The 15,391-nt window shown below is 53.2% G+C and overlaps 1 protein-coding gene across 3 annotated transcripts in view; it reads left to right on the top strand.

Moving 5' to 3' along the window:
- Positions 1-15,391, top strand: part of PLXNA1 (plexin A1) — a 113,667-nt gene that overhangs the window by 65,927 nt on the left and 32,349 nt on the right. For all 3 annotated transcript variants that reach the window (XM_030458130.1, XM_030458132.1, XM_030458131.1), the window contains exons 10-12: positions 3,883-4,083; positions 12,359-12,455; positions 12,802-12,992. In XM_030458130.1, coding sequence (XP_030313990.1) covers positions 3,883-4,083; positions 12,359-12,455; positions 12,802-12,992 — 489 coding nt within the window. The remainder of the gene's footprint in view (positions 1-3,882; positions 4,084-12,358; positions 12,456-12,801; positions 12,993-15,391) is intronic.

Consider the following 15,391-nt stretch of genomic DNA (forward strand, 5'->3'; position numbering starts at 1 on the left):
GAATTCAGTAATGTGAAAAGATCAGCAAAGCTGTTTCCTCTTAGTTTGTGCCCTGAAGAAATCCGGCAAGGAATCGGCCTGTCCCGGGCATCCCAGAAGCTCTTGAGGTCATGCTTCCAGCCAGCCCTGGTGCTGCTTCTGCAAACGTGACACATGGTGTGCAGACCATTGGGGCCTGGCAGTTGTCATCTCCCCATTCCCCTTACTGAGGGGACGGGAAGGGTACTGGGTAATTCCCCTTCCCTGTTCATTGAACCCAAAAGCATCTGGCTGTACCTCCTGGGGATGTTATCTCCGGGACACGTGCTGCTCTCCCACTGACCAGCTGCTTGGGAACTTGCCTCACTCCTGAGCATGGGCAGCCTGGTCCCCAAGCAGACCTTTTGGCCACACTGGAGCCTGGAGTGGTGCCTGGCTTGAGGTTTGGACTGCCTGGCTCAGCCTGTTTGCACATTGGTGTGGCCTCAAGCAGTTCCTAGCGGGGATGGCCAGACACCCTCAGACCAACCACTGCTGTGGGCTGTGTGTCTGAGCTGGGACGAGACATCCTGTCCCCATCCTGGCCCCCATCAGAGTGGTGGGGTGGGTGGACTTGGTGCCAGCCCATGACACCACTGGACAAGTTAACGGTAGACATCCAGTCCCATCCTCTCTGTGGGAGGATGTCTAACTGGGAAGGTTATTTTAAGGAGGATTTGGTTTATTTTTGTTGGCTGGAGTATGGTGGGCACTGGTCAGGAGGCATGGGGGCTGACAGCAGTACTTAGCTCCATCTCTGCTGGTTCCCATGAGCAGTTCACCACTGTTTCCTGGGTGGCAAAGCAGAGTTTTGTGTGAAAACACTTGACCCATGGCACTCTGTCCTGGGCATGCCAGAGATGTTCTCCTAGATTTCTGTGGGTGGCAGGGAATGAATGGGATGTGGGTGGGAGCCTCTGCTCATGTAAATAATGTGCCTGGCCTGGGAGTGGTGGCAGCAGGAAGGATGTCCCTGCCTGTGTCTGCAGTGGCTTTGAAGCTTTGGTCTCTTTCTCCTCTGTGGATGCAGGGCTGGGGAAGGGTTAATGAAATAACATTACCCTGTTGTTTGCTTTTCCCAACTTGTGGTGCCCAGGGGCAGCCTGCAGGGTGAGCAGTGATGGATGGTGGAGTCTCCCATCCCCAAAAAATGCTCTCCTATGAGAATCTCCACTGATGCAGAGGGTGGAGAGTGAAAGGCTTCTGGCCTGCAGGGACCAAGTGTGTGGGTTCAGTGTAAGCAGGTTCAGTTTGTGTTTGTTCTTCGTTCCCCCACCAGTGGGAATGGATGAGGATTTTGTGAGGGAACCTCAAAGCCAGGATCAAGCCCAGCCCCAAGCTGCCTTTATCCCTGTCTCCACTGATGGCACAGCCTTGCAGCTGGAGCTGAGAGCTGCCAGAGAAACCCAAACCACAGCATGAGTCCAAAGCTCTTACCTCTTGAAGTAAACCTGTACACCTTTGTCATGTTCTCTTCCAGATAGAAAAATGGTTTGAATGGAGAAAATCCAAATTGTGAGATGTTTGGGAATGTGTATGTGTTGGGATCCTTCTTTTCTGCTCATCATAACCTTTCATCACTCCCTGCTCCTGGGAGCTGGGGCTCTGCTGGAGGGGTGTTTTTGGCAGGACAGGGAGCTCCATGGGCTGTGACAGAGCATTCCCATGGGATGCAAGTGTCAGGCAATACTGGGGCGAGATTTGTCAGTGGTTGGAATTCCTTGTAGAGGAAATGAGTTGTCTCAGTGCCCCCACCCCTCCTGGCACCCTGGGCACCCACCAGCACCAGGTGCTTCCTGTTGGGGCACAGGCTGACATTTTTGCTGGATGAGACACTTCTGCTGGCAGATGCAGAGCATGTGATGTTGTCGGGGGGACTTGGGTCAAACTTTGAGTCAGCAAAATGAACTCATCTGCCTGCCTGTGTTAGGAGAGGGACACACGTGCCCACTGTGCTCCCTGGGCACTGATGTTGCAAACATCCCTGGTGAGCCCAGCTGGGGAAGCTCTGGCCAGGCTGGCAACAATAATCAGAAAACGGAGATTTTGGTATTGGAGTGTGAGCCAGGAACTAGTCCTCGTGTGTGTGTGTGTGTGTCTCATGGGGTCCCCCTTAAATGTAGAGAGAGGGACCAAGCAGGGGGGCACTTGTCCCTTCATGAACACTTCTGAGCCAGGGGCTGGTGGGGAGTGACCTCCTGGCAGTGTTGGGGCCACTCTATAAATTGCAGTAGGCACCTGGGGTCTCCTCTCCCTGCTGTGATCCTGGAGCTGTTACAGAAGGGAGGGGAAGCTGAAGTCCAACTTTGCAGGGGGATATCTGTGGTTATGGAGTAGGGAGGTGGCAGAAGAGCACTGGGGGTCCCCAGACTTGTCCCAGCCCCGTCACCATCTCTGGGTTGGGGCTGCTCCTCTCTGCTCTCATTTTGTTTAACATGTTTTGGCAATAAATTGTTTATTCACTTGAAAATTGTTCTTTTGGGGAATACAGGCTTGCAAAGAACGGGAAACTAACAGAGTAAAACAAGTTGGGGGTTTCTGTCAATATTTGATAGGTTAAACAATTTCTTTTTCATTTTTCTGCATGGTTTGAAAGTTAGATTAATTATACCAGCTGAGATACAGCCCAGTGCTGCCCCGCACCCGGCCCAGCTCGCTTCAGGGTGGCAGGAGGCATCTGGGCAGTGTTGGTCACATGTGGCTGCCAGTGGCCTTGGGGCAAGAGCTGCCCTCAGAGCCATGCCAGGGCTGTCAGTGGCCTTGCAAGAGCAGCAGAGGGGCTGTGTCTACCCCTGGTGCTGCTGCTGCTGTTTCTGTTTTTGGAGCAGCTTGTTTTCAGCAGCATCTGTTATTCCCCCTTGATTTTATTTCAAGGCAACATTTCCAGGAGTCACTGCCATAGGTGTGAGACCTCTGCCTGGCTCAGCAAAGCCACTGTGGGATTGCATCAGGCTGTTGTTGCTGGAATGGCACCCACCGGGGCTGTGGAACTGTTTTGCTGCCTGAGCTCATTTATTTTTGCTCCATCCTGCTCCCCTGTGCTTTGCACACAAGGCTCACTGGCTCCTCTGGAGCAGCAGGGTGCCCATGGCTATTAAAAGCCCTCCTCACAGGTCCTTCCTGGGGAGTGCAAGGGCTGGCAGGGTGATGCCAAGCCTCTTGACCTTGCCCTCTTCCCCAGCTTGGACTCAACAGCATTGCCTGAGCAGAGGTGCTGTCTTCTGGGCAGCCTGCATCCAGGCTGGTTGGGGTGATGCTGCTTTGAGCTGGCCATGGATAAAACCAGCAGCAGCAAAATTTGCTGCAGAACAGGTTCTCAGCAACACTGCAGATGCTCTTTGGAGTGTCAAAGGGGAAAAAGTTTCTTCTGCCCACTTGTAAAGGAAAAGGAGGGTGGAGGCTGTAAGAGCAGCAGGAGGGCTGAGAGGGTGGCTTCACCAGGCACAGCCCAGTGGGTGTTAACTCTGAAACCTACTGACTGCAGTGGTGGCATTCAGGCTCATCTTGTTACCAGCCATTGTGCCCAAACATGTGCTGCTATCTCAGACCTGCTGGCTTGCAGGTCCCATAGCTGAATCCTCTCCCCACCTTGCACCTGGATCAGCCTGAACTGTGCAAAACACCCCACTGCCTCCCCACCAGAGTCCTCTGGGCTCTTCTTTTCTCTGTTCAGGGCTTTAGTCAGAGCAGCCATAAGATGCTGCTTTGAGGTTGGCTGCACATAAGGATTTAGTGAAACGTGCTCAAGGGTAGTATTTTTGGAGCATGTTTCCCAGCCTGCCAACCAAGGTGGGGGCCTTGGGGGTGCTGGGGGGGGCTGCACTGAGTTCCCTTCTCACCGGCTGCCCCTTGTTCTCCTTTCAGGACTGCCCCCAGATCCTGCCCTCCACCCAGATCTACATCCCTGTGGGCGTGGTGAAACCCATCACCCTGACAGCCAAGAACCTGCCCCAGCCGCAGTCCGGTCAGCGCAACTACGAGTGCATCTTCCACATCCCTGGCAGCACCACCCGTGTCACTGCCCTGCGCTTCAACAGCACCAGCATCCAGTGCCAGAACACCTCGGTGAGTGCCCAGGCTCCCTTTGTGGTTGCTCATTCCTGCCCTGCCTGTGGCAAGGCCAGGTTTGCTCTCCCAATGGCAAATGAGGGGTTCTGGTGCTCGTGGGGTAGGGTCCCTCTGTATGCATGGGTTGGCTGCTGGTTGGGGTTCTTCTGGATTGGATCAGTGCCAGAGGCTGCCCCAAGGAGGCTGCCAGGCTTTAGGAGCACTTCCAAGGAAATTTGCTTTGGAAAGCTGAAGAAAGTTGGCTGAGCTGGAGCCAGCTGACCTGGGCATACCAGAACCTTGCCGCCTTGCTGCTTGCTCATGCTTCCCTCTGACACCAAGCCGTCCCACTTCATAGGTGGGATGGAGCTAACACCTTCTCCGTGTCCTACTGTGTAAACTCCATGTGCTGCTGTGCCTGCTAGCTCCGTGAGTGCTTCCCCTTCATCCCAGCAGCCTTTGGCAGCCCCTGTCCATCCCCAGCTCCAACCAGCAGCTGCCTCATCCCTCTGCCTGCCTGCCCTCCCTCCCGGTCCTGCTGGTGCATCTCTCCTTGCTCTCTGTCCTTCCTCCCTGCAGCTCTGTCACTCAAGCTTTCTCTGCAGGCAGCTCTGCCTGCTCTGCCCTTTCCAGTTACCTTGTCCCTAGCCAAGGGGGTGTTTTGCAGCCCCTGGGTGAGCTATGTGTGCCTCTTGCTGTGCAGCATTCTCTGCAGGGAGCACCAACCCCACAAGCAAACCCACCCAAGGTGTAAATAACCCCCCTGGTACCTTGTGTTGCTCAGTTCCTTGGCTGCCCTGCTGGGCTCTGCACCAACTTGCCCTCACCTGTGTGGAGCTGACTCCTCCCTTTTCCCTCCTTTAATCCTTTTAAAATTAGTTTTCCATCACTCACACTATGAAAGCTCATTTGCAGCCTGACACCAAAGGACTCCCCTGTCCTTTGGTGGCACAAGGGCCATTGAAGATGAGCCCTGGCTCCCTCCCTTCTCCTGAGCTCCTGGGACTGTGAGGCTGCTGGGCAGGAGGAGCGTCTCAAATCCCTTCTCCTTTCCCTGGGCAGGAGTGCTGGGGGGATGCCATGCTGCTGGGGTTCTTCCTTGGTGCTGCACAGTTTGTGAGGGGCAGAAATGTACCCTGTTCTGAGCTGCCAGCTGGAAAATGTTTGTGGTCTGTGCTTGGCCTGGAGGTGAACACGTGCAGAAGCACAAAGTGTGAGTTCCAGGGAGGGCAGGACCAGAGTGGTGACTGCAGAGCTCTGCCTCAAGAAGCCATTGGTGTAGTGGCTTAAACAAAGGTTTTGTTGTCTTGCTGCTGCATTCACAGAAGTGAAGAAGCTGTGTTGATCAGTGTAGCTGGCTTAGCTGCTGGTCCCTGGTGTTGGTTGTGAACCTTACTAGGGCTTGACCATGCAAATCTATCCTTGGACCCAGTGTTGCCCATTGCCTGCATGGCTTGGTACTGGGACTTCGAGGGCAACATGATGTACATCCATATGGTGGATGTGTGTGCAAAGAGACATCACTGGCAGAAGTTCCTTCTCTGGGGTCTCGTTATTCTTGTGCAAAGCAAGAATTCCAACCCAAATCATTCTATGATGCTATGAAAATTGCCAGCAAAGCAAATTGGCCAGAGACCACGTGGCAGGCACTGTGGGATGTGTGGGTGCAGGAGGCAGCAGCTCCGTGGGACCATGGTCTCAGGCAGGAGACATGGCTTTTGCGAGCAGGGTGGCTTCACAGACAGATGGAGAGAGTTTTGGCTTGAAAGAAGTTGTCTTGCTTTCAGGGTCTGCTTTTCTGTTTTAATGTTTGAGGGCATTTAGCCAGGCTGATTTATGGTGTGGGGGATTCAGATTCACACTTCTGCGATGCTTTCCTCCTCCTTGTCTTTTTTTGCAGTCCATCTGCCTGGTTGATAGCACTTCAAGCTTGGGTGCAGTCAACCACCCATGACCCACACAGTTCTTCTATTGCAGTTTTGTTTTTGGGTTAGGAGTACAGGTCTTGCCTGGAGTGGAGGACACTCTTGTGACTGGAAAAACAGGGAAAAGAAGACATCCTCCCAGCCAGAAAGTGAGGAATGGATGTCCCTGCCTTGGGAAAGCATTTAACCACACTTTGATTCCAGGAGCTCAGTAGGATCTAAGCAAGAGGCTAACTCTGTGGAATTAGGAATATTTTCCTGAATTGCACATGAATGGAAGGGGTAGTAAGTCAATCCCCTTAAAACTCTCTGTCTTTAGTTTTAGTGCTTGTCAAACTGCAGTGACTTCTTAGCACTTTGAGGAATGGACATCTTGGTTAAATATTCAGCAGATCATTCATTAAGGTTTGAGTGTTGACTATAAACAGAATTTGAGACACCCAATAGATCTTCAGCAATCTCAAGAGAGACCAGACTTGTTGTTCCCCACACATCCCAGGGCAGAAAAAGAAGCAGAAAAAACCCTTTCTGTCTCCTCACTTTGGTCTCTCTCTGCTTTTCAAAAGGAAAGCAACCCTAGAGGTTTTTCTGCATGCTTTGTAAAGAAGCAAAAAGAAAAGAAATACCTAATTAAGAAAAACAAGCAAACAAACAAACAACTATTTTTTGTTAATTGGTTACTTTGAATCTTCTGGAGGCAGACATTTCCAGGCTTGCTTTTTGCAGCAGAGTATGGAGAAACGATCACCTGTCTTAATGTGTGCAGGTAATGCCTGAGTTTAATTTTCCAAGCATCCCTGCCTTTGCCTATTCTTCCCCATCTGCCATCCCTCAACGAGGCTCATCCTTCTGATTGCTGTAAAAAATAAACAGTTTTGCTATTGGAAAGTAGCACAGTCCCAAATCTGCACTACTCCTTGTAACACTGGACTTCATCCAATTTAGTCCTGGCCTTGGCAAAATGGCTACAGGTGTTTCTCCCTGCTGAAATTTTGGCTTTTTCTCTCCAGAATCATCCTCTTCAGGCTGAAATAGCTGCTCTTTCTCTTTAAATGTAAAAACAGGAAGAATCCCTGATCTCCTTTCTATGAGCATTTGAGTTTGTCCTCTCAGCACTTTAAATCAGGCCTCATGCCTCAATTATTTTCCTTTCCTGTTAACCAAAGCCCAGTGTGGTGAGGAGCAGCTGTGTCACTTCTCTGGCTCCCTTTCGGCTCCTTCCTTGCTGATCCCCCTGGCAGGGGCAGCTCACCCTGCCCACCCGTTTCAGCTGGGACTCTGGAGGATGCTCTTCTCTGTCCAGGCTGAGGTCAGTATATTTGCTTGGGAGACACATGGAGCAGCATATCCCTGTGACCAAAGGGCATGGATGCAGAACAAGCTGGGCTGGTGGGTTCAGCTTGTGAGTGGTACCCAGCACTGCAGAGCTGTTGATGCTGAGCCTGGGATATGCCCAGTCCCGGGCATGAGTGATGGGAATGTAGGCAAAACTTGTTAGATTTACCTTTTCTGGGTAGTTTTGTACTGTGATGGAGCCTCGATGTTGCTCTGATGAGTTCCCAGGGTCTTGGGTTCCACACCCTGCTGAATTTTGGGCAGGAGGAATCCAGGCGAAGAAGCTTGCATGTGATAGGGAAGGAGTGGGGGAAATTTATGTGAAAGAGCAAAAGGAGATTCAGAATCAGAGGCCAAGTGTTACCATCAAGTTGTGCTGTTGTGTGGATGATGGTATTTTACTAGGCCTAGGGTGTATTTATAGAGGGACATAAATCAAACACACATGCCCTGCTCTGAGTGCTGCACACCTCCAGTATATGTATCTCTAATTAACCAGCCGTGGAGAAGGAAACAGGATTGGAGCCCACAACCCCAGCACCATTTGCCAACAAAGCCATGCTCTCCGTCCTAGCAGTGCCTACATTTATCTTTCCTGCAGCAGTGTTTAAAGTGAAAAGGGAGTATCAGGAGAGTTTGATAGGATCCAATTAAATTCCAGCAGATAAAATAATGATGAATTGCAGTTGAGCCCTGGCGAGACGCGATGTACATTACTGCCATCCCCATAGTGCAGGGAAGGAGTTGAGGTCATCAACTACAGAAAAATAGGACACAGCTGCAGCCCAAGCACTCTTCCAGAAATGCAGCCCAGGGGGACAGTGCATGTCAGAGGGAGGGGGGGTTGAGAGGGAAATTTGGATGTGTGGGTTTGCTTGCAGAGGGCAGAGGAGCAGCCCCTCTGCTGCGTTCCTCGGAATCCCTCCCTTCACGTGCTGGATTGTGGGGGTTGTGGCTTGGAGTGGGATGGATGCCTGGACCCCCGGGGTGCAATGACTGTGGGGCCACCTCTGCATTGTCAGGGCTGGGAAGGGTTAGTGCCTTTGGCTAGTTGGAACAGGACTTGGAGGAGCATCCCAAAGTGCATCTCAGTGTGATCTGCCCCCGGATTTGGGGTGCCCCCTCGCTGGCTGTGGCTGTGTCCTCTGGGAGTGTGGCTCTCTCAAGACACCTTCTCACAGTGCTGAATCCCTCAGCCCAAGGGGAGGTGGGTGGCTCTTGATGCTCATTGCTGCTGTCTGGTGGGTGAGCAGTAGGCTTGCTAGAACTAAATGTGAGACCTTCAGGGGATTTGGCATGCACAGCTCTTAGAGGGTGCTGGACTGGTGAGCATCCTCCACAGGGCGATGGGGCTGGCTTGAGAATTAGAGCTGTGAGAAGCAGACGAGGTTGTTGGCTGTAACTTGGGAAGATGGCCAAGATAAGTTTTAGATGAAGAACCTTGAGAAAGACTTGGCAAAGAATCCTCTCACCTGAACCTGCAGAAGAATACCTTGCTGGGAATACCTGTATCTAGGTTGGTGGGGCTGATGTGTCCTCTGTCAGCCCTTCCATGCTTGCCTTGCACACTCTTCCAGAGGGCATGGAAAAGCTGGGTGCATTCGATAAGGAGCCAAGCAGTTCTTATCTCTGTTGCTGACTCACTCCAGGACATCTTTTCTCCCATCCCCTTCTGTGGACCATGCCACATGAGCATGCTTCTCTCCTCTGGGTGCCATTGGTTTGCTTCCAGGGCTGTGCTTGTTTTTTTGTTTCTAGAGCAAACGTCCCTTTCCTATAACTGGGCCTTGTGACTGTTTCACATCACACTGTGACACAGCTGGGGGTCCCAGCAGCCTTTGTAGAGCGGAAGGTGGTGTGATACCAGGGCTGCTGGTATCACAGTAGGTGCATCCCCCTGCTGACACCCGCCCTTGGCATCCTCTCCCCTCCCACATCTCATCCGAGATAGCTGCCAGCCACAGCGATTGATTACCCGGGAAGTTAATAACAGTTAAGTGTTTAATGGATGTTTAGCACTGTGTTAGCTAGAAGCAGAGAGGAGCCAGCATGATGGGACCTGCTGACTGCCTGGGGGCTCTTGTTTGGATGGGATGGAGAGATTGGTAACCATCTCCCTGCCTGATTCCCAGCATTTGTGGGCCCTTTGGGGCCAGAAGGTGGCCACTGCTTTGTTCAGCTGCCACGGCTAAGATGCTGCCACCTCACTGGCTGTGGTTGTGCCCATGGGTGGAGAGGGCACCTTCCTGCCCCTGCAGAACAGTTACAAGGAGGCCTTTTGAAAATGTCCTTCAAAATAAGAACTGCTTTGGAAATTAGCAAGGGATCTGATTGATTTTGATGTCTTGGGAGGCTGAGGCCCAAGTCCCTGCTGCTGCAGCTCCTGCCTGCACACAGCGAGCTGGGGGTCCACATTTGGTGTCCTACAGGGACCAGTGACAGCATCCAAGACATGGACCCACTGCTAGGCTCTGCAGGGCAGGTGAGAAGCTGCTGACAGACACACAGAAGCCCATGGCACATTTTTCATTGGTATCTGCAATCCCTTGGTGATCCCATGCTGCAAACCAGGGCCACCACTCCTGCCCCTGCCTGCTGCTTCCCTCCATGCAGCCCTGTGCTCCAGGCTGCTCCCCACTATGGCAAATTCAGCATCCTCAGCACTGTGTCCTTTCCTACAGAGACACTGTTTCTTGTGCCATTGTCCTGTTGCTGTCTCAGAGCTGGTGCATAAAGAGTTAATGCTCTCCCTCCTTCTCCCCCTATTCTTCTTCCTCCAACCCACCTCCCAGAAGAACCAATTTCCAAAAGCAGCCGGGGCAGAGAGATGCAAATAAGTGTTTTGGACAGCTGCAGGCTGGATGCCTTCCCGAGATGCCAGGGCCCCAAATGAGACATGTCAGAGTACAAATTGAAAATGCCAATTTCACTTACGCTGCCACGTGGCTCGTCACAGCTAAATTCTGCTCCGCCACCGCCCTCCCCAGCGTGTGCTCCCTCCTGCTGTCTGGGGATGGTCTCTGCTTGCTGCTGCAGGTCTGGCTGGCTTCTTCTCATTGTCTTGTTGGGGATGTCCTTGGGTGGGTGTAGGATTAGGGGAAGGTGAACAGATCTGGACTTCCAGCCTTGTTCTGGTTCCAGCTTCCCAGGCCTAGTGAGGGGAATGTTCTGTGAGGTTCTGGTTGTAGTTGGTGCATGGCCAGGATGTGGCTGAAGGTCCTCTGAACACACGCTGTGGGAGGTGCTGTGTCTGAGGCTGCATGGTGTGTGTGTGTGTGTGTGTGTGTGAGGGCTTGTCCTGTAGAGGGGAGATGGTTGTGGAGCTGTTATGTGCTCAAGAAAGGGTTGAATTTGCAGGTGGATGCCTTACTCCTAACAGCTTATGTGAGCAGCATCCTTCCTCTCCAGGGAGAGCTGTGTTTTGGGGTCCTCCATGCTGTGTCTGGGTGTGGTGGCCCCTGAGCATGGGACCACAAGCTTAATGCTGTGGGAGTGTAACTGAGGGCCAGGCTTGGCCTCTCATTTACACCTTGTAGGGTTGAGGGAGGGGTGCATTGGTGTAGCTGTGTGGCACATTGGGCACGTACACCATTTTGGTGCCTGATTCTGGACTGGCTGGTGACACTGCCTGGATGGGAGACATCCAGTATGGAAGGGGCCACCTTTGATGAAAAGATGAGAAGGACCCAAGCGTTTCTTCATGACCCATCAAGGGGGTGAAGCAGAGCAGATGTGCTCTGTGGGGGGGGCAGCAGCTAGGGCAATGCTGGAGGAGATACTGAGGTCACCTCTTCCAGGCACAACACCGGAGCTGTGGAAGGTGATGCTCGGGCTGGCTGGGGGAGGTGGTGGGGCTGCAACTGGGTGAAACACTGCCCGGCGTGTCCACCGCTTCCTAACAAACTCCAGCAACCCATGAATCATTCATTTAATCTCTCCTGACACGCCTGTCATTTGCTCAGGCGAGGAGCAGGGAATCTCTTGCCGAAGGAGGTCATTAGCTGTCAGGGATGGTTCCAACTGCCTTCCTGCCTCTGTATCGATTAAACCTCTCTGCCTGTGTGTAAAGACTGTGTGGGGAATATTGATGGAGCTGCTGGGACTGGGGCTTGGGTGTCAAGGCCAGGAAGAAGGGTTTGGATGGGGAGGAGATGCTGGCTGGGATGGAAGGAGCAACAGAGGTGAGAATGTCTGGACAGCAGCAGGTGCTGTTGCCTGAGTTTGGGGTCCCCTGGGCCTGTGGGGGCGGCATCTCCCAGTATCACCTCCCTATGTGGGAGGTCAAGGGATCAAGGGTGGTGGTGCCAGTCCTGGAGTGGAGTACAGCCAATGGCTGATCATGGTGTGGGTTTGGGAGTGGGGAAGTTGGGGGTGTGTGTGTGTGTGGAGGTGGTGTGTGGAATGGAGGGATGCTCTCCTGAGATCTTTCTGAGGGCTGGCAGAGCACCAGGCTGGTGCCTGACTGTGCCCTGCCTGTGGCTGTGGGCAGCTTTGTTACTGTGTTATGGGCCATGGGGCTGGAGCAGATTGTAGGAGACATCCTCCTATGAGGTGGCTCTACTGAATCTGCTTCTGTCATGTGTCCAGCCTGTCCTCCCTGAGCTTCACTAATGTAGAGTGTGGTCCCAAACATGATCCCAAGCATCCGTCTGTGGAGTGGGGATGACATAGGGGAGGGCTCAGGTGACTGGAAGGGAGAGGTATGTGTGTGCTGCAGACACTCATTGTTTCCTTCTTGCCAGCAACAACAGCTTTAGACCTTTGGTTCAATGGGTTTTGGGTTGATTTAGTAACCACCTGTTATGCTTATTTAGGTTTTTAGCCAGGTTTGCATGTGCTATCTCCAATGCTTTGACCAGTGGCTTTTAGGCCTGTGTCTTCCTAGCCAGTAAGTCAGAACCAGGGCTCCATCCCTCCTCTGGGGTGGTAGGAGACATCCATGTAATGAGGTCCTGCAACTCTCTTCTATCCCTTCCTGGGGCATTTCACCTCACCAGTTAATTGGCTCTGCTTCCTTCTGTCTCCTCATGCAGTATTTCTATGAAGGGAATGACATCAGTGACCTGCCAGTCAACTTGTCTGTGGTCTGGAATGGGAACTTTGTCATCGACAACCCCCAGAACATCCAGGGTGAGTGAGGGGTGGGAAAGCAGCCCAGTTTCCCCCTGCCCAGCCTCCAGCCCACCCATCTCCCCTGCCCTGACCGCAGTTTGCACCAGTGCCTTTGGGGGAGGGAGTGATGCTCTGGCTACATCCACCAGATGAGTTTATAAACCTTTTCTCCAAGAAGCTTTAGGAGAGAGCCCAGAGCTCTGCCTCAGCATTGAGTCCAGGGTTATGATGCCTGGACTGGGTTTGTTCCTCCAGGAGCTGCTGGCATGCATGCAGCAAGCGGGAAGGAGGGTGAGGGGGTGAGGGTGGGTGTCATTCTCCCCCACACCCTGTGCTGACCCCTGCATCCCTCCCACCATTGCAGCCCACCTGTACAAGTGCTCAGCCCTGCGGGAGAGCTGTGGGCTGTGCCTCAAGGCTGACCCACGCTTCGAGTGTGGGTGGTGCGTGCTGGAGAAGCGCTGCTCGCTGCGGCAGCACTGCCTGGCCTACGAGACCAGCTGGATGCACGCCAGCAGTGGCAACAGCCGCTGTACCGAGCCCAAGATCACCAAGGTAGGTGGGGACGGGCAGATGGGTGGTGATGGCCTGTTCTGAGGAGGGGAGATGGGGATGGGCTCCCCAGTGGCCCCTCACAGCAGCCCGGTGTGCTTGGGCTGAGCATCACTTGTTGCCACTTTGATTTCCCAGGCTGAAATCCTCTCGCCAGCAGCCCCATGCACTGACTGGGCTTCCTGGCTTGTCTCTGAGATTGCCACCACTCCTTCATGTGAGTGGAGAATCCCAGGAAATCAGTGGCTCTAGGTTGCTCCTCATGTTGTCATGCTTGTTCATCATCATCTGCCTTCCCTGACAGATTTTATGACCTTCACTTAATAAGATTGTGTATATTAATGTTCACATGCCTGTCAGGCCAGGCTCTGAGTGCACAAGGAGGGTCTGGTGGGTATTTCTGCTGGATTCCTTCTGTTTTCCCACAGTGGGCTGGGCCTCGCTGGTGTTAATTACTGGAGTCTTAGCAGAATCTTAGCACAGGATCTGATCTGCTTGGGTTTCAGCATCTTATCTGACCGAAGCTGGAAATGAGACTCATGCCTTTTCCCCATGCTGCCAGCCTCTTGCAGGATACTGGCACTGCAGGGTGCTGGGTGGCAGCCATGCAAGGAGAGGGGGGTGCCCTGCCACTGGCCATGTCCCTGCCTGCGAGAAGTGCTGCCTGAAGAGAGTTGCCTGGGGCTGGCAGAGTGCTGGCAGAAGAAGGGATCTGTTCCTGGGGGAGTGGGGTCAAGCCCCAGAGCCTGCAGAGAGGTCTGGTTGTGTGCAGGGCTGCAGGACACCCCATCCCCCAAGGCTTTCCACCATGCTCAGGCTGACCTTCCCAAGGCTGGAGCCCTGGGAATAGTAGGAGTGGAGACTGCAGGGGCCAGGTCATGCCAAGGGTGTCCTCGCTATATACTGTGCCCTGTCCTCTTGTGCTCACATGGCCAGAGCTCCAGAAACACCCTCACACACATCACTTGCAGAAGCTGGAAGAGGAGTTCAGCCTTGGTAGCAGTTCTCCTGCCCTGAATAATTATGAAATTTTGCAATAATTGCAGGTGCAGCACAAACAGATGTTAGCAGGTGGGCTTGACCTTGGTGCAGCTCTGTGTTAGTGCCCTGGGGGCTTTCAGGTGGTATGGATGTGTGTAGCTGTTGGTGTGATGCTCCTCTAGCAGCCTGCCTGTTCCTGTTGCTTCCCACAACTCCTGTCACACACCCCAGGCTGTGGGCGGGCTTGGAAATGGTCCAAAGAGCAGCGTGGTTCAGAGGGCAGCATGAGGTGATGGGGACCCACCAGGTTGTGATTATCTTCCTGGGTAGAGGGGATAGGCTGGGATGATTCTTCACTCCAAGGATGAAGAATCACTTATCCATTGCTTGGTGGTTGGGACAAGCCCTCTCCAAACCTCCATGGGGTCCTGACCAGTGCTGGCTGTAATTCCTGGAGTGATATCCCTTCCCCTGGGAAGGGGGAACCCCTCAGCCTCAGCACCCCCTGACCCTGCTGTGTCCACTGGAGCTGAGATCGAGTCCATGGCTTATACCAATCAGAGCCATTTGCTTGTTGATGTATAAGGAAACCTGTGAAACCAATTAACAGAAAAGAAGTGGTGTGTGTTGGAGTTTGAAGGTGGAGGGAGGAAAGGGGAGGATTACCTTGCCAGCCCCCTCCTCCTGCACACCTCATTTATCTGTAACCTCCCTGTGCTGGGTAGCTGTGATCTCATTTCATTCCTGGGCTCCTACCTCCCCAAATGCTTGGCCCTTGTCAACTTTGCCACAAAGCAGAAATCGAACACACCAGAGCAGCTTTTAACTCTCATTTAGAAACAGCAAAGAAAACAGCTGCTTCTTGCCAGTCACCCCGATGGAGCTTCATTTAAGGGGCACTCTTGGCCTGGTGGGGGCTGCAACTGCCATAATGAGCTCTGACCCCTGACTTGGGCTGGGGCTGAGCTGGGTTTAGGCTAACAGCAGCTCCCTGCATCCCTGGAGGGTTTTGTTGCTGTGTAAATTGTGAGTTGGGGCTGCCTTGGCAGGAGCTGCATGTTTCCCACCCCACCACCTTTCCTCGCAGCAGGGGTGATGTCCAGGAGAGCCTGGTGCAAGGAGGAGGCTCCAGCTGGCTCAGACCCCAGGGTCGCAGCCACCCAGAGTTGCCAGGAGTGCAAAGAGCTCATGTGTGTTTGGTGATGGTGTGAGCATGGCCATAGCTCTTTCTAGGTGATCCAGTCCTGTCCCAGGTCCCAGCCAGGGCATGCAGCCCTGCCATTCATCCCAGTCAGTGCTGCAGGTGGGCACTGGGCCCCCGGGCTGGTGAGCACTGATGTAAAACTGCCTGTTGTAATTGCCTGGTTGGAAACAGCAGTGGGCCTGCACCTCTGTTCATCCCTCATCCCTCTGCAGTCTGT

This window comes from Calypte anna, chromosome 12 (genome assembly GCF_003957555.1).
Source record: "Calypte anna isolate BGI_N300 chromosome 12, bCalAnn1_v1.p, whole genome shotgun sequence".
NCBI lineage: Eukaryota > Metazoa > Chordata > Aves > Apodiformes > Trochilidae > Calypte > Calypte anna.